The 18,764-nt window shown below is 46.5% G+C and overlaps 2 protein-coding genes across 2 annotated transcripts in view; one reads left to right on the top strand and one right to left on the bottom strand.

Moving 5' to 3' along the window:
- The window catches only part of LOC117475663 (nuclear factor 7, brain-like), an 863,632-nt gene that overhangs the window by 190,825 nt on the left and 654,043 nt on the right, over positions 1-18,764 (top strand). The gene's annotated exons all lie outside the window — the stretch shown is intronic.
- Positions 3,526-16,787, bottom strand: LOC117475390 (odorant receptor 131-2-like). Its single transcript, XM_034121536.1, has 4 exons — positions 16,753-16,787; positions 16,500-16,658; positions 14,156-14,420; positions 3,526-3,930 (listed from the first exon to the last, which is right to left on the bottom strand). The coding sequence occupies exons 1-4, from the start codon at positions 16,785-16,787 to the stop codon at positions 3,526-3,528; spliced, it is 864 nt and encodes a 287-aa protein (XP_033977427.1).

Genomic DNA, 18,764 nt, shown 5'->3' with positions numbered 1-18,764 from the left:
CAGGATTATAATTACATTTGATTTAAAGTGTGTGTGTGTGTGTGTGCGTGTGTGTGTGTGTGTGTGTGTGTGTGTGTGTGTGTGTGTGTGTGTGTGTGTGTGTGCAGGGCTGCCAACATTTGAGTTCAGCTTGGAGTGAGATTTTTTTTTTGGTGAACCAAAAAAAGAAACGTTCATGTGTACAGTGTTACAAATGTATTGAACATGTACAAACTAGGGTTTCCCATTAATGTACCGGGCGCTGCATATAGGTGTAAAACAGAGGTAAAGTGCTATTTTACAAGTGTGTCACCTCCTCTAGGGGCAGGGGCGGACTGGCCATTGGGAATACCGGGAGTTTTCCCGGTGGGCCGGTCCCGAAGTGGGCCGGTCGGGCAATTCACTGTATATATACAGTGAATTGCCCACTTCGGGACCGGCCCACCGGGAAAACTCCCGGTATTCCCAATGGCCAGTCCGCCCCTGCCCCTAGAGGAGGTGACACACTTATAAAATGTACACCTAAAAAAAAAATCGTGCTGTAATATATACGCTTTTGAGCATACAATATTAATAGTGAAGTACAGTGCATATATCCCTTATATCCCTTCACAGAACTAAAGTATGCTTTTAAAAAAGGTTTAATGAGATGATGGAATCAAAGCTGAACTATATAAAAAGGCACACATGCTGAAACCCAACCCCAGCAGGGGGGTCTGGGGGGATTCTCCCCCAGGAGATTTTTAGAAATACTAACATAAACTACGCATTCTGGTACACTCTGAGAAGAAAATCGGGCCTTCAAAATAAAAGTTTTTCCCCCAAAAAAAAAAAAAAAATTCCAATTTTTTTTTTTCTTCACTCACACATCCGCGACTTTTGGGTCGCGACCCACCAGTTGAGAACCACTGCATAGTATAATAGTAAAGTTATTTAAGATGATGCCATATTTATCGAAGATTTACATTATAAATATTCCCCAAAATTATTCAAAAGCATATTCTTCAAAACTCCTTGCTGTAGTATGACCACCAGGAGACTTGATGTGTGTAGTGAGTTTGGTAGTAATAAGCTGTATAATAGTGATTGAATATTATTGTATTCTCTTTTTTCGGAGTTGCACTTTGCAGACGGTCCCTGACAGAGACCAATGTAAGTGTCCAGCTCGGAGGACGGCGCATATTGGCTTTTTTTTAATCAAAATGTGATTGTAGTTCGTTGTCAACCTTAACCACGGTACTTAGGAGACGTCATTTGTGTCTGAATAACGTTTTGTTCATGAGTTATTGATCCGTGAAATCAGAATCTCCCAATATCGTTCCAACTTTACTGAACTAAGCCAAAAGACCGTCTCATTTCGTAGACCGCTCAGTTTGCTGTTCCTTCACTTTATTTTTACATTTATATACATTTATTTTGGACGAAAACTTAGCGTGAGGAAAGGCAAGTGTGGCGTGAGTGCGTGAGATATGGGTTAATTGCGTGACTCTCACGCTCAATGCGTGAGTGTTGGCAGCCCTGGTGTGTGTGTGTGTGTGTGTGTGTGCATGGGCGTAATTTCCACTGGGGACAGGGAGGACATGTCCCCCCCACTTTTCAAAATCCCATTTGTGTCCCCCCCCACTTTTTAAATGTGTTTATTATTATTTTTTTTACGCAAGCGGTCATCGTCAAGGAGGAGCGTCTGTGTGTGTGGCACGAGCGCATCTTGTGAGAGAGAGATAGAAAGAGAGAGAGAGGTGGTTGTTGTTAGCATTTGGTGCTAGCTCGGAGCTAACGGAGATTAGTAGCTGTTTCAACAATAAGGAGAGGGAGAGCTCTTTCCTGTCGGACTTTGAGAGAGTGAGAGAGAGACAGACACATATATATAGAGAGAGAGACAGAGAGAGAGAGACTGAGAGAGAGACAGACAAATATATAGAGAGAGAGAGAGTTACGTGGGTTGTTGTTAGCATCTGGTGCTAGCCCGGAGCTAACGGAGATTAGTAGCTGTTTCAACAATAAGGAGAGGGAGAGCTCTTTCCTGTCGGACTTTGAGAGAGTGAGAGAGAGACAGACAAATATATAGAGAGAGAGAGAGAGAGAGAGAGAGAGAGAGAGAGAGAGAGAGAGAGAGAGAGAGAGAGAGAGAGACAGAGAGAGAGACAGAGAGAGAGACTGAGAGAGGGACTGAGAGAGAGACAGAGAGTTACGTGGGTTGTTGTTAGCATCTGGTGCTAGCCCGGAGCTAACGGAGATTAGAAGCTGTTTCAACAATAAGGAGAGGGAGAGCTCTCTCCTGTCGTAAAACAGGTTCACATGGATAGGATACTAGATAAGTGTGCACACTCATTATATACACTACACATTTTTCTTGGATTTGTTAACACTATAGTCCCTAATATATTTGTAGAAAGGCAGGAAATGGAATTAAATCGAGAATGTTTCATTGCGGAGGACCCCCTGTCTTGTGTCCCCCCCACTTCTCAAACCAAAGTTACACGTGTGTGTGTGTGTGTGTGTGTGTGTGTGTGTGTGTGTGTGTGTGTGTGTGTGTGTGTGTGTGTGTGTGTGTGTGTGTGTGTGTGTGTGTGTGTCTGGGGTTGGGCTGTTGTTAAGGTTTTGGCAACACAATATTTGTATTGCACTTAACATTTAATTAAACAGAGAACTTCTTCCACTTCCATTTTGTGCTTTATTTCTGCTAATGTACAAACCAGGCTTGCAAAGAACTTGAATAACATTTCCTTTTATTTCTTTGACAATATAATGTAGAGCTGATCCTGCTGAACAAAAAAGCGTAAGTATGATAAACCACCCCCTGTGTGTTATGTAGCTTTTTCTGCATGTAAACGGTCTGAGGCTGAGTTTCGCGGTGTCTCGCTGTCTCGCAGACCCCACGCAGCAACCAGGAAACGACACCAGTAATACAGCTCACACTGTCGGCTCCTCGAGTCTCAAAGGGTGGACCAGCGAGCACCGCAACGTCCCGCCAAAACGGCACCCAGACCCCATGCAGCATTCTCATCTGTTTGTCATTACTGGTGTCATTTTCTGGTTGCTAACAAACGCCATTGTAACACATAAACACTGATGTTCCGCTGTAACGGTGGTGGACTCATCAGAACAGAGTGGGCGAGCTGACCAATCAGAGCACAGTGGGCTCATAGGGAGGCGGGCAGGAGCTCCAACAAGCCGTTTAGGACAGAGAGTGAATACACATACTATACAGAGATGCTGGATGAGAAAACCAATGTGATTTTGGAAAATGTAACAATGTAAATCTATTCTAGTGGACCTCATCAATGGAATTATGATCAGTAGAAATGGCCATGACATGTACCTTTAATGGTTAATTGCAGCCTTGATTTAAACATGCAAATCCCAGGTCTTGATTGACTTCTTGCACTATTTTTTATTTTTACATTTGTTTTATTGTTTTATGTCTTATTATATATTATGTTGCATTGTTGGAGGAGCTTGGGACTTGAGTTCTTCATTGCCACATCTCCACTGTAGCTGTGCATCTGACAATAAAGCTTTGAATCTTTGAATGTACAGTCTCTCTCAGTGTATCGCCTGTTTGGACGTTCTCCTCGGTCGTACTTTCATCCTCTCCTCCACTGTCCTGCATCCTTTAAAGCAGAAATGCGTCCGGATTTTCCCGCGGAACTTCTTGTCTCTGAGGCCGTAGATGAGAGGGCTGAGAAGACGAGGAAGAACGTTGGTGAAGAGGAAGGTGCTGAAGAAGATGTCTGTTCTCTTGTGGGGCCAATTGGTGACGAGGATGAGGTCGATGAAGGGCGAGATGAAGGACAGCAGGCAGAGGAGCAGCTGGACCCTGTGGAGCAGGATGGTGTTTCGGGCGTTTCTCATCGAGGCTCGACTCACACCTGAAACCCCCCGAGCTGCGAGGAGCACGTTCAGATAGGTGAAGACCACCGTGAGGAAGACGAAGGAGAACAGGAGCACCTGAGGAGGAAGAGGGGAGTACTTATTAACAGAGATGGCAAAAGAACACACATCCTTTACTCAAGGAGAAGTACAGATACTCATGTTTAAAAATACTCTGGTAAAAGTAGAAGTACTGACTAAACTTCTTTACTCAAGTAAAAGTAAAGAACTATGGGCTTCGAAATGTACTTAAGTAAAAAGTACCCATGAGGATCCTGCTGACGCTGTCAACCCGATCCAGGCTGTTTCTTCCTCATTACGGCTGGCTCTTCCAGAGATATTCTCCGGAGACTCCATGAACTGCAGAGCCTTCCTCGTGCAGTGCGATCTGCATTTCCAACACAACCCAGGGGCTTTTTCATCAGACCATGGTAAAGTGGCGTTTATCGTGTCCCATTTAACGGGAAGAGCTGCAGCCTGGGCTACTGCAGAATGGTCCAGAGCTTGGCTATTCATTAGCCGACTTCATAGACACTATGAGTTGCATATTTGACCACTCGTCGCCTGCTACAGAGGCCAGCAGAAGACTTCTTCAGATGCGCCAGCACAACCGTCAGGTGGTTGATTATGCCATCGAGTTTCGCACTGCGGCAGCGGACAGCGGGTGGAATATTCCGGCTCTTCATGACGCTTTTATGACTGGACTTTCAGATCCAATAAAGAACCAGCTGGCTCCTCTGGAGGTGCAACGGGACCTGGAGTCTCTCATCGCTGCGTCCATCCGGATCGACAACCGACTTCGGTAAAGGGAGAGAGATCGCCGGCGCACCGGTGACAGACATCCCAGTTTCCAGGGCTTCCCTCAGAGAACCCTTCCACCCAGTGTGAGAAAAAGTTTTTAGAGAGTACTTGTCCATGGACAAGTGAGTTTGGCAATTTACTTGTCCGAATACATTTTTCACTTGTCCAGAATGGACAAAAATTGGGGCCACTGGAATCTTCTTCTTCGCCAACGTATTTTACTTTTCCCCACGATTTTTACGTCACCGCTAACGTAAGTGAGCGGTAATATTTTACTGCATCACACATACCTAGGGTTGGGTATAGTTTGGATTTTAACGATTCCGGTTCTGCTTTTCGATTCCGGTTATTTTCGGTTCTCGATTCCGGTTCTTTGAGAGGGTAAAAATAAGTCCCATGACAAACTGGGAGAAAAACATATTTATGAAAACATTAAGTCAAATCTGTATTCATATTTAGAAATCACTTCATACTGTTTAATTTCTTACGGTTATTGAATACAATTATATAAAAATAATCTCTGCATTGTTTAGTTAGTTCAATGTGGTGCAGTTTGAGAATGTACAATTGGCCCAGTCTCCTCTGATGTTACACTGCAACCTGCCTGTGAGACAGAGTCCAACCACACATGTCCAACACATAGGCCTAATAATAATAATACATTATATTTATAGCCTATAGGCCTAGCGCTTTTCTACAACTCAAAGACGCTTGCATGCTTACACATGTCCTGCAATACACATGCTGCAGCTGCCCAGCTGCTCACTGTTTGTAAAAGTAAATAAATACTATTTTCATTTCAATAATGTATTTTCTATACCCTGCTTCATAAACAATACTGACATCCCTGTGCTCCTCCGAGTCTGGGGGTCGGGGATGTGAGGACAGCGCGAGGACACAGACAGGGAGGCTGCTTTACTTCATAAAGGAAATGGCGTCAATATTAACAACGTAGGAGCTAAAACGCGTAATAACCTTCATTACGTGTTAAAGAAAGAACATAAGAAAGTTTGACAAAGATTAGGCTGTTAAACGGGCAGCGGGTCCACTGTGTGTAGAAAGAGAGAGGGAGAGAGAGAGACGCTGAACTGCACCGTGCAGCGATCAGATGATCCGGAGCAGAGAGAGAGAGCTGCGGTCCGCGGGGCTCGGCCTTCTGTCCTCACAACTCTTATTAATCCCGGTACCGGACAATTGTTATTTGTTCCTACTCGGAACCGAGTTTTGCTTCCCAACCCTGCCACTGTGCTACACGTCCCGCACTGCCCCGCCCCCGTCTAACAGTACAGAAAGCGGCGAGATGCATTTCCTTAGGAATCGACAAGCAGAACCGAAACTAACATTTCTAAACGAACAATGGCGGACACGGACAATTTGCGAATGAGTTCTGCATTTTGTAAACTGAGTTTATCAATAATTTGTCAATAAATGAGGGCTAAAAACGTCACTTGTCCGCTGGACAAGTCAATTGAAAGATCTACTTGTCCGACATTGTAAATAACACATCCCGGGCGGTGGGACGGGTGCTTTTTCGCACACTGCCACCAGGAAGAATTTTCCAGCCCACGACTTCGGACCACCGGAGGACACCGCCTCCGCTTGACTCAGACGAACCCATGTAGCTGGGCAGGACCAGGCTTTCTCTGGAGGAGAGGCAGCGCCGTCTGCGGGAGGGCTGCTGTTTCTACTGTGGCCAGCTGGATCACTAACTCGCCTCATGTCCGGGAAAAGACCGAGCTTACCAGCCAAGAGGAGCTTTCCACAGACTTTCCTCCTCGTCCCGTTACCCAGGTAAACATTTTCATAAACAATCAGGCCATTGACCAAGGGGTGCTAATAGACTCATTGGCTGACGAAAGTCTTATGGACTGGGGCATAGTTAAACAGCTAAAGATAAAAACTGATCCGCTATCTCGCCCTATTAACGCCAGTGCCTTAGACGGTCGTCTTTTGTTCACAGCCTATTCAGATCACTGTCAATCAGGACCACACAGGGTGCTCAGCACCCGATTATTTTGGGTTTCCCATGGCTAAAGATCCACAACCCACACATTGACTGGCGCTCCGGGGAAATTAAGGAGTGGGGGGAGGATTGTATTAACAGATGTAACAGAAAAAGGTTCCTATTTCTGATTGGCTGGGCCGAATGCAAACCACGCCCCGTAAAAAAAAAGTGTTGTGAAGCCGCCATTTTATTATCCTCGCATTAACATTATTAGCATTAGCATTAGCATTAGCCCAGTGCACAAATGCAGAGAGACTAACTTATGGCAACACAAAAGAAAACATGGGAGCGGTGGAGATGAGGAGGTGTCAGCATTCTGGCGATTTACTCGGAAGGCTTCAGTAGAAGCTGCTGGGACTCCCAGCAGCTTCTACTGAAGCCAGTCCCCAACTCCGGGGACTTCGGGTGGCAGTATACGCCGTGAAGTTGTTTGCGGCCTGCCAGTAAACCCAAAGCAGAAGAAGAAGAAGTGACGTCAGCGGCTTCATTTGCCTAATCCTCCCTCAGGGACTTATTCCGGTGTGAACGCGATCTGTACTTAGTTCATGAGAACTAAAGAGTTCTCATGAACTAAGTTCTGATGAACCTTTGTGGGAAAAATACTGCTGTGTGAAAGCACCTAATGAGTACTTGGTAATGCCTTTTGGACTGTGCAATGCACCGGCTGTGTTTCAGGCTTTTGTGAATGAGGTTTTGCGGGAGTTTTTTAATGTTTCTGTGTTTGTGTATCTTGATGATATTTAGATTTTCTCCCCGGACGCTAAGACCCATGTTAACCATGTCCGTCAGGTTCTGCAGAAACTGCTTGAAAATTATTTGTACGTCAAGGCAGAAAAATGTGAGTTCCATGCAGAAACAGTGTCCTTCTGAGGATACATAAACTCACCTAATCAGATACAGATGGATCCTGCCAAAGTCAGTGCAGTTTCCAATTGGCCAACACCAGACTCCAGGAAAAAGGTTCAGCAAATTCTAGGGTTTGCAAACTTCTATAGGAAGTTTATAAGAAACTTCAGTTCTGTTGCTGCCCCTCTGCATGTTCTCACTTCTCCAAAGGTTCCCTTCAAATGGACTCCCCAGGCTGACGTCGCCTTCCAGCGCCTCAGGGAAAGGTTCACCACAGCTCCCATACTCACCATTCCGGATTCCCAGTGCCAGTTTGTGGTCAAGGTCGATGCTTCCAATGAGGGGATTGGAGGGGTGTTGTCTCAAAGATCTGTGGAAGACAACAAGATGCACCCGTGTGCCTACCTGTCGCGTAAGTTGACTACAGCTGAGAAAAACTACGATGTGGGAAATAAAGAACTGTTAGCAGTTAAAGCGGCCCTCGAGGAATGGAGACACTGGTTACAGGGGGCAGAGCAGCCTTTCTTAGTCTGGACAGACCATAAAAACCTTCTGGTTCTGGTGGCCAGCCATGAAGAAAGATGTGGCGGAGTATGTAGCGGCTTGTCCTGTGTGTGCTCGGAATAAGACCTCGTCCCAGGTCAAGATGGGCTTGCTTCAGCCGTTGCCGGTTCCCCAACGTCCCTGGTCACACATTTCAATGGACTTTGTGACAGGACTCCCATCATCCAGAGGCAATACTACAGTCCTGACAGTAGTGGACCGGTTCTCCAAGATGGCTCATTTCATTCCCCTAACCAAGCTTCCCTCTGCCAAGGGTACCGCAGAGGTCATGATGAACGACATATTCAGGATCCATGGGTTTCCTAGTGACATTTTTTCGGACAGGGAAACCGACAGTTTATTTCCGCATTCTGGAAGGAGTTTTGCCGGCTCATAGGCGCCAATGTCAGCATGTCATCAGGCTATCACCCTCAATCCAATGGACAGTCGGAGCGTCTGAACCAGGAACTGGAGACTACTATACGCTGTCTTGTCTACCAGAACCAGACCACCTGTAGCGACCACCTCACATGGGTTGAATTTGCCCACAATACTCTCCCCACGGCGGCCACAGGTCTCTCTCCTTTCCATTGTGCCAATGGCTACCAGCCTTCGCTGTTTTCAGCCAACGAAGGAGAAGTAACGGTACCATCGGTCAATGCCATGATTAGATGCTGTCGCCGAATCTGGGATGGTGCTCGCCAGTCCCTACTCAGAAGTTCGGCTCAGATGAAGGCTGTAGCAGACGTCCATCGCAGGGCCGCTCCTCTGTCTCTGTGTTCCCTCCTGCCTGATTGCCCGATTGTGTTCACCTGGTGCCCCTGTGTTTTCTCCTCCCTCCTCACCTGTGTCTTGTTTGTGTGATTGGTCTTGTGTGTATTTTAGTTCTGGTTTTTCTGTCTGTCATTGTTGGTTCCTTGTTTGTCTTTGACTGTGTCACAGGGTAGTGTTCTGTTGTCTACTTTGTTACCTTGGATTAAAGGAATTATCTTGGGAATCTGCATTTGGGTCCTGCCTGCTTCACTCAACCCTGACAGAAGGAACCAACCAGAAATGGGCCCAGCAGATCCATTTGAGGTGAATTTACAAAATGTTGCCTTTTCTTTGGCTTGCTGCTATGGTAGGTGGAGGGGAGCGTCCAGTGTTCAGCAGAAAGAGGCTGCTCTGGCAGAGGCTCACCAGGTGGCAACAGTGGATCCATCTTTAGTTAAGTTCTTACCTGACTGGATTTTGGATTTCCTTTCGACGTGTGATTCCCGGCCTGCTAGCCCCAGGCATGCTAGCCCCCTGCCTCCCAACTCCCAACCTGACACCATACATCTCGGTGTGTTCCGTCTGGAGTCAACCCCTGCTTCTTCCCCATTTCCTGCTCCTGTCCAGGAGCCGTTCTCGGGCACTCGTCTGGCTTTTGGAGGTCCACGGAGCCTCCAAAAGGCTCCTAAGAGAAGGAGTCGCAAGTCCAGGCTAGCAGCCCGAGCCCCAGAAGCCATGCTTTGGGCTCCAGAACCGGCCCACACAGCCATGGTTCCGGCTCCAGAACCGGCCCACACAGCCATGGTTCCAGCCCCAGTTCTGGCCCCAGCAGCCATGGTTCCAGCCCCAGTTCTGGCCCCAGCAGCCATGGTTCCGGCTCCAGAACCGGCCCACACAGCCATGGTTCCGGCTCCAGAACCGGCCCACACAGCCATGGTTCCAGCCCCAGTTCTGGCCCCAGCAGCCATGGTTCCGGCCTCTGTTCCGGTCCAGCACGCCATTTCTCATCAGGGAAATCTTCTGGGCCAACATGAGCAGATGATGCGAGCCTTAGTTGAAAGCAATCAGTCCATGGCTCTACACATCTCAAACCTTGCTGCTCAGGTCTCAACTCTGACGTCTTCTGCTGCATTTCCTGCCTCCTCCAATCCACCTGTGGATTCCACTCCAGCCCCTCGTGTCCTGTCGGTGGTCCGGCCGACTCCAGCACCTCGTCTCCTGTTGGCTCTCCGGCCGACGCCAACCCCATGTCCTGTCCTGTTGGGGGTCCCGCCGACACCTGCTCCGCCGGGTTTCCTGCCTACACCATATCCTGTCCTGTTGGGGGTCCCGCCGACACCTGTCCCACCGACACCTGTCCCGCCGGGGGTCCTGCCAACTCTGTGTCTTGTTCCGTTGGGGGTCCCGCCGACTACTCTCCTGCCGGGGGTCTTGCCAATCCTATGTCCTGTCCCATTGGGGGTCCCGCCGACTACTCTTCTGCCGGGGGTCCTGCCAACCCTATGTCCTGTGCCGTTGGAGGTCCCGCCGACTACTCTTCTGCCGGGGGTCTTGCCAATCCTATGTCCTGTCCCATTGGGGGTCCCGCCGACTACTCTTCTGCCGGGGGTCCTGCCAATCCTATGTCCTGTCCCATTGGGGGTCCCGCCGACTACTCTTCTGCCGGGGGTCCTGCCAACTCCATGTCCTGTGCTGTTGGAGGTCCCGCCGACTACTCTCCTGCCGGGGGTCTTGCCAACCCCATGTCCTGTCCTGTTGGGGGTCCCGCCGACTACTCTCCTGCCGGGGGTCTTGCCAACTCCATGTCCTGTCCCATTGGGGGTCCCGCCAACTACTCTCCTGCCGGGGGTCTTGCCAACTCCATGTCCTGTCCCATTGGGGGTCCCGCCGACTACTCTCCTGCCGGGGGTCTTGCCAACTCCATGTCCTGTCCCATTGGGGGTCCCGCCGACTACTCTTCTGCCGGGGGTCCTGCCAACCCTATTTCCTGTGTCGTTGGAGGTCCCGCCGACTACTCTTCTGCCGGGGGTCTTGCCAATCCTATGTCCTGTTCCGTTGGGGGTCCCGCCGACTACTCTCCTGCCGGGGGTCTTGCCAACTCCATGTCCTGTCCCATTGGAGGTCCCGCCGACTACTCTTCTGCCGGGGGTCTTGCCAATCCTATGTCCTGTTCCGTTGGGGGTCCCGCCGACTACTCTCCTGCCGGGGGTCTTGCCAACCCCATGTCCTGTCCTGTTGGGGGTCCCGCCGACACCTGCTCCGCCGGATTTCCTGCCAACACCAGATCCTGTCCTGTTGGGGGTCCCGCCGACACCTGTCCCGCCGGGGGTCCTGCCAACTCTGTGTCCTGTTCCGTTGGGGATCCAGTCGACACCAGCCCTTGCTCCATCCGGGGTCCCATTGACACCAGCCCATGTCATGTTCCGGATCCCGTCTACGCCTGTCCCGTCGGCTCCGGTTCCTGTCCGGCCGATACTGGGTCTTGCCCGGCCTCCGGAGTTGTCCCGTCGGCGCCTTCCTGCCCGGCCTCCGGAGCTGTCCCGTCGGCGCCTTCCTGCCCGGCCTCCGGAGCTGTCCCGTCGGCGTCTTCCTGCTCGTCCTCCGGGGTTGTCCCGTCAGCACCTTCCTGCCCGGCCTCCGGAGCTGTCCCGTCAGCGCCTTCCTGCCCGTCCTCCGGAGCTGTCCCGTCGACGCCTTCTTGTTCACCCTCGAGCCCGGCCCCCTGAGTGCCGCGGTCTTCGCCCTCGAGCCCGGCCTCCTGAGTTCCCCAGCCGTGGTCTTCGCCCTCGAGCCCGGCCCCCTGACTCTTCCAGCCACTGCCTTCGCTCTCATGCCCGGGCCCCTGAGTTCGCCCGCTGTGGCCTTCGCCCCTTTTTGGACTCTGCCTTGCCCACGGGCCGTCCGCCCGGGACCCCTTCTGGGCCCGTCCTCCGGACCCCCTCCACCCACCCTTTTGGTCCTGGTTGTGCGTCCCTCCTCCGGGCCCCCTCCGCCCACCCTTCTAGAGGTTTTGGACTTTTTGGGGCTTTTTTGGGACGTCTGGGATCCGTCCCTTGAGGGGGGGGTAATGTCACGATCTGTCTGTGTTGTGTTTTGTCTTGTCTTTTTCTGTCTTTGGTTTCCTGTTTTGTTTTGAAAAGTGTTCACCCCCATCTTGCCTGTTGCTTCCTGTCTCTGTGTTCCCTCCTGCCTGATTGCCCGATTGTGTTCACCTGGTGCCCCTGTGTTTTCTCCTCCCTCCTCACCTGTGTCTTGTTTGTGTGATTGGTCTTGTGTGTATTTTAGTTCTGGTTTTTCTGTCTGTCATTGTTGGTTCCTTGTTTGTCTTTGACTGTGTCACAGGGTAGTGTTCTGTTGTCTACTTTGTTACCTTGGATTAAAGGAATTATCTTGGGAATCTGCATTTGGGTCGTGCCTGCTTCACTCAACCCTGACACTATCCTTGTGTGTGTCTCCCGCTCTCATCAGCGTCAGCCCCGCCCCTGATTGTTTCCACCTGTGCCAGTTACCTTTTGTTTAAATTCCCCAGCCTTCCCTTGTCTTGTGTCAGTTTGTCTTGTCCTGTCTCCATGCCAGTAGTCTGCGTACCAGCGATCACTTATTTTGTCTCAAGCCTGATTCATGCTCCTGAATTACTTTGTAAGTTTTGTTCCTACCTTAGTGAGCGATTTTCTTTGTGCCTTTTTTGAGCCCTTTTTTCAACTCGTTAAGAGTGTCGACCTTTTTTTGTAAACCTATTTGGAATAAAGTATTTTACTCATACTTTACCTCTGTCTCCCGGGTCGTGCATTTGAGTCCTTTACCTTGTGTTTCCAAGTTCGTGACACAATAGGCACGCAATGACTCTAAATAATAATGATCACGCCACCAAACACAGATGAGAACTAAAGTAACCAGCCTGTTTTGGAAATGTAAGAAGTAGAAAGTACAGGTATTTGTGTAAAAAATGTAAGAAGTAAAAGTCCACAAAGTAACTAAAGCTATTCAATAAATGTAATGGAGGAAAAGTACACCTTATACCTCCTAACTGTAGTCGAGTAGAACTACAAAGCAGAACAAATGTAAATACTCATGTGAAGTACCTCAAAAGTGTGCTTAAATACTTGACTGAATGTACTTAGTTACTTTACACCACTGCCTGAGGGAAAGGCGTGACAAACACAACTAGAAAATGCATTTCCTGCAGAAAATGCGTGCGAATGCTGTAAACTGTGAACATTTGTGGCTGAATTTAGCTGAACATGCAGAAAAAGCTGAATATGTTATTAGCTGAATGGTAGCTGCTTTTAGCACTGTTCAATGTTTCTTGAAAACATTACCCACTGTAGTATGTGACGTGTGAATAAACTCCCAACTCTGTATCAACAACACTGTTGTGTAACTTCAGTTAAATACTTGTATGTGTGTAGATTAGAAAGAGGTAAGATAAAGGATCTGCAGTATTTTATGAAGTATTAATCGTACAAAGGTCAGTTTTATACAAGAAGAAGTGTGTATTTACCTGGTAGTAGGCTGTCAGTAATGGCTAAGCCTCTCTATTTGGACCGGTAGATCTCGGCAGACTGGCAACTTTAAAAGTAGCTCTCGGTTCAAAAACGGTTGGGCACCCCTGCTCTAGCTGAAAGTATGTGGAAGGAGAAGCATTTGGCGCAAGGTGTAGTTAAAAGAGGATTAGAAGGTTCCTCCCATTGACTTCCATGTTAAAAAAAAGAGTTTAAAAAACTGAATATTTCAAAAAGTATGAAATATTTTGAAAAAGTTGAAAGTTTCCCATCGATTGCTGAACAGGCTGAATAGTTTGATATTTGAATGGTTTCTGTAGCTGAAGGTATGCTGAAGTTATGGAGAGCCAAAGTATTGGTGAAATAATAAGGGGAAGAACTAGAAAATGCATGCGAATGCTGTAAACTGTGAACATTTGTGGCTAAATTTAGCTGAAAATGCAGAAAAAGCTGAATATTTTATTAGCTGAATGGTAGCTGCTTTTAGCTACAAACACCAAGTAAGTGTGTTGCTGAACTTCGCGGAGAAATGCAGAAAAGTGAAATGATTTGAATCAAATTGTTACAGCTCAAATGCATTGCAATGACTTCCATGTTAAAAAAAGACTTTAAAAAGCTGAATCTTTTAAAAAGTATAACATATTTTGAAAAAGTTGAAGTTTCCCATCATGTGCTGAAAAGGCTGAATAGTTTGATATTTGAATGGTTTCTGTAGCTGAAAGTAAGCTGAAGTTATGGAGAGCCAAAGTATTGGCTGAAATAAGAAGAATAAAGATTTGAAGAAGTATAGTGGAATGCTATAAATAGCATTCGCACTAAATATCAGAGAGAAATTCAACGAGATAACAAATACCTCCACCACTAGACTGAGGGTCACGTGGTACGGTGTGTTGAAGACCAAGGTGGGGTTACAGAGGACCTTCTTTGAGAAGACAGACAGAGTCTGAGTGATGAGGATGATGATGATGTCAGTGAAGGCAGGGATGAAGGACACGAGCCAGATGAGAGCGATGAGGAGGTGGGCTCTCTGCACCGTGCAGATCTGGACGTGATGAAGAGGAAGACACACGGCGATGTAACGCTCCAACGCCATGCCAGCCAGATTCAAAGGGCTGATCCTGGAGAGAGAAACACACACACACACACACACACACACACACACACACACACACACACACACAGACACACACACACACACACACACACACACACACACACACATACACACACACACACACACACACACACACACACACACACACACACACACACAGACACACACACACACACACACACACACACACACACACACACACACACATACACACACACACACACACACACACCACACACACACACACACACACACACACACAATCTGAGTACTTCTACCTTTACTAAAGTACAAGATCTGAGTACTTATCCTTCCTCTGAAAGACACTCTTACTCTAAATATACAGATCTGACTACTTCTACTGCACACACACACACACACACACACACACACACACACACACACACACACAGACAGACAGACAGACACACACACACACACACACCACACACACACACACACACACACACACAATCTGAGTACTTCTACCTTTACTAAAGTACAAGATCTGAGTACTTATCCTACCTCTGAAAGACACTCTTACTCTAAATATACAGATCTGACTACTTCTACTGCACACACACACACACACACACACACACACACACACACACACACACACACACACACACACACACACACACACACACACACACACACACACACACACACACACACACACACACACACACACACACTTTGAGCTGTTAAATCCCAACTAGAATCTGCAGAGTTCATAACCCCCAGCTGAACAAACAAAGCACTCCACTACATTGTTGTGATACCTTTAATTACCTTACAGATTTGGATAACATTTTGAATGCAGGACTTTTACTGTAACAGAGTATTTCTACACTCTGGTACTTCTACTTTTGCTCAAGTACAAGATCTGAGTGCTTCTACTTTTACTCAAGTACAATATTTGAGTACTTCTACTTTTACTCAAGTACAAGATCTGAGTACTTCCCACCTCTGAAAGACACTCTTACTCTAAATATACACCAGAGGAGTAATGATGTAACATACCACCTATAATGTGATACCCTCGATTCTAGCTCAGCTTTACAAGTCTATTTGAGGGGAAAGCCCTGGAATGGTTCAGGTCATATCTGAAGGACAGAACTTTCTCTGTCAGCCTTGGAGACTCCGAGTCATCCTCTGCTCCACTCCTGTATGGGGTCCCACAGGGCTCAGTAGTAGGCCCCCTGCTATTTTCCCTCTATTTGCTCCCTCTTGGGAGCTGTGCACCTTTATGGTGTAAATATAACCTATCTTCCAATTGGATCAAATATAAAAGTCAGACGAATTAATTAGTATTGATACTGCAAGGAGACGTATTGTGTGAAAAGAAATGTAAGATGTTGTTTAATTTTACCCACTGCGGAGATTATAGAGGGCCCAAAAAACACTTTTCTGGAAACTGAATCCAACTTAAATCTGAATTCTCTACTCTCATGGATCACTGTGACTAAAAAGACAAGTGATAATGGCTGCACAATTAATATATATGTTATGCACTATATGGACAAGTGCAATACTCAAATCTCAGGATGCAAAATATTTGTAAAAGGCCAAATATGTTTTAAAATAATAACAATAATAATACAAATACATGTTATTTATATAGCGCTTTTCCTGGTGCTCAAAGTGCTTTACAAGCAACATACAAATACAAAGTTTAACGAAGAACCTTGGAGCTGCAGAGATATCAGAGCCATTCATATCCTGCAGAAATGATCAATCCCTCCAATTATTGTGAATAATATCGCAGTTGCAATATCAGTCAAATAATCGCAGGTAGTTATTTTTTCCTAATTGTGCAGCTCACGTTTTTATCATTTAATATTTCTTGTTTTAGGGCGACAACCTTTCCATATGTTAAAAGGACATTTGCTGTCACCTAAACACAGTTTCAGTCTCTTTTAATTTACTTATCTTTAGAGCAAAGCATTAAAACAACAGCTGATTCCAACCTTTTTTACAAACGTGTAAGTACCACACTGTCCATTTAGACATTTAAGCAGATCTGAATATCAAGTACAATCTGTTTTACTGTGACTATGTTCACATATTTGTTTATCACCTGGGGTCTCGCTGGAAGTCCTTGCTCTTGAAGTATGTGTAGACAAAAGCTCCATTGATGCAGATGATGGTGAATACCAGGAAAAAGATGATGAAGTTCTTTGTGAAAGCTTCGTTATAGCTGTCGAAACGTCTGCTGGAGTTCATATTGTCCTCAGAGCTGGAGACACAAACACAAAACACAGGTTAAATGAGAATAAGAGCCTTCGTTGTTCTTTAGTAAATCAAACTCCTTAGCTTAGCTCTAAACATGCCTGCTGTAAGAGGAACAGGAAGAGCAGCAGTTCATTATATAACAATATATACAAATATAACAACATGTAAACTAATGAATGTTAACATTTTCTGGGATTTCTTTGTATACTACAGTGTTAGAAAAATAACATTCTATTTACAGTATATAATTGTTTTTATTGTTTTACGGTCTGATATAAAATATTAAAACAAACAAAACACAATCAGAAAATCTAGATGTGTTTTTCCGCATTTAGTTGAAGCTTCTCGAGGCTTTTAAAGGCCTTTTGAAGAAGAACACAGTCAGACAACGGTATTATTATATAAAAAATATAACAAAAAGTTAACATCTAAGGAAAGTTAACTTAAGTAAGAACGTTTTTTAAAACATTGCAACATTAAATCGTTTCACACTTCTTAACAGAAGAAACACTCAATATCAACTGCAGCGACAGACTCTCACCTGCTGACTCTCTGAATCCTCCAGCTGCCGGTCAGCTCCTTTATAATGTGTGTGTGTGTGTGTGTGTGTGTGTGTGTGTGTGTGCGTGTGTCTGTGTGTGTGTGTGTGTGTGTGTGTGTGTGTGTGTGTGTGTGTGTGTGTGTGAGTGAGTGTGTGTGAGGAGCATTGTGAACTTTTGATCATTAAAGTTAGTGAGGATGTTCCCCCGTAATCAAAATTTGCATTAATTTGCCGACTTTGAAATTAAAATGTATAGATGCATTCAGGATTATATTTACATTTGATTTAAAGTGTGTGTGTGTGTGTGTGTGTGTGTGTGTGTGTGTGTGTGTGTGTGTGTGTGTGTGTGTGTGTGTGTGTGTGTGTGTGTGTGTGTGTGTGTGTGTCTGTGTGTGTCTGTGTGTGTCTGTGTGTGTCTGGGGTTGGGCTGTTGTTAAGGTTTTGGCAACACAATATTTGTATTGCACTTAACATTTAATTAAACAGAGAACTTCTTCCACTTCCATTTTGTGCTTTATTTCTGCTAATGTACAAACCAGGCTTGCAAAGAACTTGAATAACATTTCCTTTTATTTCTTCCACAATATAATGTAGAGCTGATCCTGCTGAACAAAAAAGCGTAAGTATGATAAACCACCCCCTGTGTGTTATGTAGCTTTTTCTGCATGTAAACGGTCTGCAAAGTCACAAACCCTCAAAGTACACCCTGTAGCGAGTAAAACTCTAACACAGAAAATACCTGTCTATGCTGCCCCAGTACGCCTCGTTGGAGATTTTTCTTTTTCCATTTTTTTCTTCCGGGAACCAAGTGACGTAACGACGACCCAATGGACCAATTGGTCCAAATGGACCAATCCGTGGAGCTCCTCACACACCAGGATCCCTTGGCGTCACTATCAAACGCAGTGGGGGGACCTTTAGCGTCGATTTTCAACTATCAGGGAGTCCCATTGATTTGCATCTGATTCGCAACGTCCCGCCAAAACGGCACCCAGACCCCACGCAGCATTCTCATCTGTTTGTCATTACTGGTGTCATTTTCTGGTTGCTAACAAACGCCATTGTAAAACATAAACACTGATGTTCCGCTGTAACGGTGGTGGACTCATCAGAACAGAGTGGGCGAGCTGACCAATCAGAGCACAGTGGGCTCATAGGGAGGCGGGCAGGAGCTCCAACAAGCCGTTTAGGACAGAGAGTGAATACACATACTATACAGAGATGCTGGATGAGAAAACCAATGTGAGTTTGGAACATTGAACAATGTAAATCTATTCTAGTAGACCCAGCGACGTGCAGTCAGGGGAGGCAGAGCCTCTCCTGTCATACTCCAATGTAACGGAAAAACAACTAAAGAAAAACTAAATAGTAATAATAATAAAATGTCTCCACTGATCTGTGTTGTAAGCGTGATTTCTGTATGATTCCAATCGCTTTTTATAGTCAAAATCAGCAAATTTGCCGAGCTCCGCTACGGGAGCGATGAGAAGTGAGGCAGGGACGTGCTCTGCCTCACGTAAGCCCACAGTAACTGGCTGGAGCACGGGCACTAATTTAGCGCGGGCACTT

This window comes from Trematomus bernacchii, unplaced genomic scaffold, assembly GCF_902827165.1.
Source record: "Trematomus bernacchii unplaced genomic scaffold, fTreBer1.1, whole genome shotgun sequence".
In the NCBI taxonomy this organism is placed as follows: Eukaryota; Metazoa; Chordata; class Actinopteri; order Perciformes; family Nototheniidae; genus Trematomus; species Trematomus bernacchii.
The sequence above is the reverse complement of the archived record's forward strand: the minus strand, read 5'-3'. Positions and strand labels throughout refer to the sequence as shown.

Coding starts and splice junctions, on each gene's coding strand:
- LOC117475390 (XM_034121536.1), bottom strand. CDS start 16,787: ATGAACTGCTGCTCTTCCTGTTCCTCTTACAGCAG. Junction 14,421..16,499: donor GACTTCCAGCGAGACCCCAG/GTGATAAACAAA, acceptor TTCTCTCTCCAG/GATCAGCCCTTTGAATCTGG. Junction 3,931..14,155: donor CCCTCAGTCTAGTGGTGGAG/GTATTTGTTATC, acceptor CTTCCTCCTCAG/GTGCTCCTGTTCTCCTTCGT.